Here is a 6,397-nt window from a genome sequence, read left to right on the forward strand (position 1 = left end):
TATTTTAGAACTCATTTCAGTGAATGAAAGGAGTAACGATTTTCTCATGTGCTAGAGTTTTACTATTGAAACATTCCCGATTAATTATCTTCGTAAATCTCAATCCACATTGTAGATAAACAAACATTATGCTCTTTGGTAAAAGAATTTCTCAGAAGTATCAGTTTTATTTTAAGCAATATTTAACAGTTTGTCCGAATGTTTAATTTTGTCCTTATCTTTGAAAATGTTGATTCTCTTCATTTTAAGCCTAATGACTTTTGTCTTGGCAGATTTAAATGTGAAAGTCTAGTTTTTCATTATTGGAGGGAGCTGTGTGTATTGTCACTGGGTGTGTGTGGCTCTGCTGGTCTCTGGACCGCTCGTCCAGAGGTCGCAGTGACTTGCAGCTGAGCACTTGGCGGGAATGTCTGCCCAGCGGGTTGTTTTTCTGGACGCTGTGCTGCCCCAGCACCTCTGTTGGCGACACAGGGCTCGAAGGTGCGTGCGTTGGGCTGGTGCCTCTGAGTTCCAGCACCTAGGCTGCACCTGCCAGGTTGCCTCCTTAGCAGGTGCCACTGTCATCTCCTTTATTCCATTTTTGTATATGATTTTTTAATTTTTAATTTACCTTTATTGTTGAAAGTATTACAGATATCCCCCTTTTTTCCCCATTGACCGCTTGTAGCCCACCCCCACCCCTCACTCCAGGCCTTCCCTGCACTATTGTCTGTGCCCAGGGGTTATGCACATGTGCATACAAGGTCTTTGGTTAATCTCTTCCTAGCCACCCACCCACCCCTGTTGTCTCTCTGAGATTCATTTTTAGTTTAGATTCCAGGACTTTCCATTCTTGAGATTGTAGAATGTGGTCTAATAGAAGAATATGTTTTCATGTGTTAATACATAATTTTGTAATGCAGTATTTACAAAGACTGCAGCAAGATGTCTGAAGTTTGGGAATGTTAAAAGTATGTTTTCTTGCCCTCGCCAGTTTGGCTCAGTGGATAGAGCGTCGGCCTGTGGATTGAAGGGTTCTGGGTTTGATTCCAGTCAAGGGCACGTACCTCGGTTGCAGGCTCAATCCCTGGCCCTGGTTGGGACGCATGCGGGAGGCAACCAATCGACATTGATGCTCCTCTCTCTGTCTCTCCCTCTCGATTCCACTCTCTCTAAAAAAATCAATAGAAAAATGTCCTCTGGTGAAGATTAACAACAAAAAAAACAAACAATAAAAGTATGTTTTCTTTTTATAGTAAGTAAAGTAAGAACTGACGAGAATGAGAGGAGAGATGAGAACTCTGAAAGAGGAGATGAAGAGAGAGAAAGAAGATACCGAGAAAGGAAGGTATGCATACCAGGCCCCAAACACTGCAAATCAATGACATGTTAGTGTTCTAGGCATTGGGGAAATTTTGTAACATAGACTTTGAGGCTTGAGAAGACACCCAGGGGGTAAGTTCTGCATTAAGTCATAATTATGTCCTTATGATCATTTCTGGAAGCGAACTTGCTGGATCGGGGTAAATGTAGACGCCCCCATTTGCCTTACATAAAGGCTTTAGTTATGTCCTCAGGGCCTGTTCCTGTGTCCTCAGCAGATGTGTCCCAGGCGGTGACCTGACTCAGGAGGACAGGCGCGTGGCATTTGCACTCCTGTGGCAGGTGTGTCCTGCAAGCTGATGTCTGATACCTGTGGCAAACCCACCTGCTGCATTTGTTCCCTTTCTAGTGGAGTCCTTTTTTTTAAAAAAATGCTTTATTTTTGAAAGTATTACATATGTCCTCTTTTCCCCCCATTGATCCCCTCCAGCCTATCCCAGGCCCTCACCGCCCCATTGTCTGTGTCCATGGGCCATGCATATATGCATACAATGTCCTTGGTTAATCTCTTCCCGTCCTCCCCCTGAGATCTGTCCGTTGGTTCCACGCATCCATGCCCTCTGGACCTATTTTGTTCATCAGTTTATTTTGTTCATTAGATTCCACATATAAGTGAGATCATGTGATATTTGTCTTTCTCTGGCTTATTTTGCTTAGCATAATGCTCTCCAGGTCCATCCATACTGTTGCAAATGGTAAGAGATCCTTCTTTTTTACAGCAGCATAGTATTCAATTGAGTTAGAGGCCCAGTGCACAAAATTCAGGCCTAAACCAGCAGTCGGACATCCCTCTCATAATCCAGGACTGCTGGCTCCCAACCCTCCTTCGGCCTGCCTGCCTGATTGCCCCTAACCACCTCAGCCTATCTGCCTGATGACCCCTAACTACTCCCCTACTGGCCTGATTGCCCCTAACTGCTCTCCCCTTCTATGGCCCAATCGCCCCTAACCGCCCTCCCCTGCCGGCCTGATCACACCTAATTGCCCTCCCCTGCTGACCTGATCGCCCCTAACTGCTCCCCTGCTGGCCTGATCGCCGCTAACTGCCTCTGCCTTGGCCCCTGCCACCATGGCTTTGTCTGGAAGGAGGACTGACAACCAGAAGATGTCTGGTCAACCCAGTCTAATTAGTATGTTACCCTTTCATTAGTATAGATGAACATAGGGGTACATATATTCTTTCTGATTGGTGTTTCAGGTTTCTTATGATATATTCCTGGAAGTGGAATTACTGGGTCAAATGGCAGATCCATATTTAATTTCCTGAGGAAACTCCATACTGTTTTCCATAATGGCTGCACCAGTCTGCATTCCCACCAGCAGTGTACTAGGGTTCCCTTTTCTCCACATCCTCGCCAGCACTTGTCATTTGTTGATTTGTTGATGGTAGCCATTCTGACAGGTGTGAGGTGATATCTCATTGTGGTTTTAATTTGCATCTCTCTGATGATCAGTGACTTTGAGCATTTTTCATATGTCTCTTGGCCTTCTGTATGTCCTCTTTGGAGAAGTGTCTATTAGGTCCTTTGCCCATTTTTTCATTGGGTTGTTTGTCTTCCTTCTGTTAAGTTGTATGACTTTCTTATATATTTTTGATATTAACCCTTTATCAGATGTATCATTGCCAAATATGTTCTCCCATGCAGTAGGCTCCCTTTTTGTTTTGTTGATGGTTTCTTTTGCTGTGCAGAAGCTTTTTATTTTGATGTGGTCCCATTTGTTATTTTCTCCTTAGTTTCCTTTGCCCTAGGCTTGTACCGTAAACATATTGCTATGAGAGATGTCTGAGATTTTGTTGCCTATTATTTCTTCTAGGGTTTTTATGGCTTCATGACTTACATTTAAGTCTTTTATTAATTTTGAGCTTATTCTTATGTATGGTGTAAGATGGTGTCTAGTTTCATTTTTTTGCCAGTATCTGCCCAATTTTCCCAACACCATTTATTGAAGAGACTGCCTTGACTCCATTGTATGCTCTTGCCTCCTTAGTCAAATATTAATTGAGCATATTGGCTTGGGTCAATTTCTGGGGTCTCTCTTCTATTCCAACCTATATAATAAAAGTATAGTATGCAAATTGTCCTCCTGACCAGAAGTTTTTCTGGGAGTTTGATGACCAGGGGGCGGGGCCGGCCGGGGGAAGAGAGGTTGTACCCGATGGTAGCTGGCAGCTGCTAGGGACCCTACCAGTGCACAAATTTCATGCACTGGGCCTCTATTTGATCTATATGCCTGTTCTTGTGCCAGTACCAGGCTGTTATGATTAAGGTGGCTTTGTAGTTTAACTTGAAATTTGGTATTGTGATTCCTCCAACTTTGTCCTTCTTTCTCAAAATTGCTACAGCTATTTGGGATCTGTTTTGGCTCCATATAAATTTTTGGAGTATTTGTTCTAAATCTGTGAAATATGCTGTTGGTATTTTAATGGGGGGGCCTTAAATCTGTGGATTGCCTTGAGTAGTATGGACATCTTAATGACGTTGATTCTACCAATCCATGAACACAGTATATTCTTCCACGTGTTTATATCTTTTTCTTTCTCTTTTTTCAACCTCTTACAGTTTTCTGAATACAGATCTTTTGCCTCTTTGGTTAAGTTTATTCCTACGTATTTAATTATTTTTGTTGCAATGGTAAATGGGGTTGCTTATTTACTTTCTATTTCTGAGAATTCATATCTCCTATCTATAAAAGGCTAATATGCAAAGTGTTCCCTCAGGAGTTTGACTGGGAGACCGGGAGTTCAATCACTCGCTTGACGTATGCTGACCATGGGTGGGGCGTGGAATGAAGGAAGGCCCCAGCTGGCAGCTGCAAGGCCCCAATTGGCCCTGATTGCCTGCCAGGCCTAGGGATCCTATCTGTGCACAAATTTCATGCACTGGGCCTCTAGTTGGTGCATAAAAATACCATCGATTTTTGGGTGTTGATTTTGTATCCTGCTATATTGCCAAATTCATGTATTAAATTTAGTAGTTTTTTGGTGGAGTCTTTAGGTTTTCTATGTATTCATGTTATTTGTGAATAATGACAGTTTCACTTTCTCCTTTCCCACTTGGATGCCTTTTATTTCTTATCTCATCACTGTGGCTAGAACTTCCATACTATGTTGAATAAGAGTGGACATCCCTTTCTTATTCCTGTTCTTAGGGGAAATGGTTTTAGTTTTTGCCCACTGAGTATGATGTTGGCTGTAGTATTATCATATATGGCCTTTATCATGTTGAGATATGCTCCCTCTATTCCGACTTGCTGAGAGTTTTTATAAAAAATGGGTGTTGGATTTTGTCAGATGCTTTTTCTGCATCTATTAATGTGATCATGTGATTTTTGCCTTTCAGTTTCTTTATGTGAGGTATCCCGTTTATTGATTTGTGACTGCTGTACCAGCCTTGCATCCCTGGATTAAATCCCACTTGGTCATGGTATTTTTAATGTATGGCTGGATCCAATTTGCTAATATTTTGTTGAGGATTTTAGCATCTATGTTCATAAAGAATATTGGCCTGTAATTCTCTTTCTTTGTAGTATCTTTATCTGGTTTTGGAATTAGGATAATGCTGGCCTTATAAAAAGAGTTTGGAAGTGTTCCTTCTTCTTGGATTTTTTGGAAGTTTGAGGAGTATAGTGTTAGTTCTTCTTTGAATGTTTGGGAAAACTCCCCTGTGAAGCTGTCTGGACCTGGGCTTTTATTTGCTGGGAGTTTTTTGATTACTGCTTCTATTTTATCAGTTGTTATTGGACTAATCAGGTTTTCTGATTCTTCCTGATTCAGTTTTGGGAGATTGTATTTTTCTAATAATTTATCCATTTTATTTACATTGTCCAGCTCGTTGGCATATAGCTGTTCATAATATTTTCTTACAATCCTTTGTATTTCTGTGGTGTCAGTGGTTACTTCTCTGCTTTCGTTTCTGATTTTATTTATTTGGGTCCTCTCTCTTTGTTTCTAGATGAGTTTGGCTAACAGTTCATCAATTTTGTTTATCTTTTCAAAGAACCAGTTCTTGGTTTCATTGATTTTTTTATTTGTGTTTTTTTTTTTTTACTCTTCATATTATTTATTTCTGCTCTAATCTTTATTATTTCCTTCCTTCTACTTACCCTGGGCTTTTCTTATTGTTCTCTTTCTAGTTCCTTAAGATATAGGGCTAAATAGTTCATTGTTGATTTTTCGTGTTTTTTAAGGTAGGCCTGTAGTGCTATGAACTTCCCTCTCAGGACTGCTTTCACTGTGTCCCAGAGATTTTGGGTTGTTATGTGCTTATTTTCATTGGTTTCTAGGAAGTTTTTTATTTCTTTTTTGATCTTGTTGGTAACCCATTCATCCTAATAAAAGACAAATAGGGTAATTAACCGTACCTCTGATACACAATCAGGACGATATGCAAGTTAACTGCCAACCAAGATGGCGGCTGGCAGCCAGGCAGATGAAGCGAACAGGAGGCTTGCTTGCTCCAGTGATGGAGGAAGCCAAGGTTCCCTGCCTGCCGCTGCAGGCCTCTGAGCTGCACCCTAGAAACAATGTTGTAATTATAGAAACTCAACAACTGCTATCTGCAACCCGGGCGGCAGGCGGCCCGTATGGGACCCGACCCAGGGCTGGCGGGCGGGACCACAGCAATCTGCCACCGGCCACGCCCACAAACAGCCCTCCCTCAGGGATCCGAGGCTGGCAGGTGCTAATGCACCCATCCACCACCAGCCACGCCCACAAACACGCCCTCCCGTGGGTATCCGAGGCTGGCGGGTGCTAATGCATGGATCTGCCAACACGCACACCTGGGCCACCTTTGCCCTGTGTGTGAACTATGCAGCCGGGAGAGGGGAGCTGGGCCACTGAGAGCAGGGCGGGAGCTTCCCGGGGTTTGCGTCAGGCAGCCCAGAGTGGAGTGCGAACTATCCCCACTGGTAGCTGCTTGCTCATTCACGTACTCGCTCATTCACGTACTCGCTCATTCATTCGCTCATTCACTCATTCATTATTCACTCACTCAGCAAACCCTCTCAGGTCCCTGGCACCAGGCCATGCCAG

At 42.9% G+C, this 6,397-nt stretch overlaps 1 protein-coding gene across 6 annotated transcripts in view; it reads left to right on the top strand.

Annotated features, from left to right (window-relative positions):
- The window catches only part of WDR60 (WD repeat domain 60), an 82,574-nt gene that overhangs the window by 2,876 nt on the left and 73,301 nt on the right, over window positions 1-6,397 (top strand). For 5 of the 6 annotated variants that reach the window (XR_001513584.1, XM_006753447.2, XM_015562844.1 and 2 more), the window contains exon 4: window positions 1,236-1,327. The exons of the other annotated variant lie outside the window; for it this stretch is intronic. Coding sequence is in view for 4 of the 5 variants with exons in the window: in XM_006753447.2 (XP_006753510.1) it covers window positions 1,236-1,327 (92 nt within the window). In the remaining variant the exon portion in view is untranslated. The remainder of the gene's footprint in view (window positions 1-1,235; window positions 1,328-6,397) is intronic. 6 annotated transcript variants of the gene reach the window in all.

The sequence above is a fragment of the Myotis davidii genome, unplaced genomic scaffold (genome assembly GCF_000327345.1).
Source record: "Myotis davidii unplaced genomic scaffold, ASM32734v1 scaffold1251, whole genome shotgun sequence".
Classification (NCBI taxonomy): Eukaryota; Metazoa; Chordata; class Mammalia; order Chiroptera; family Vespertilionidae; genus Myotis; species Myotis davidii.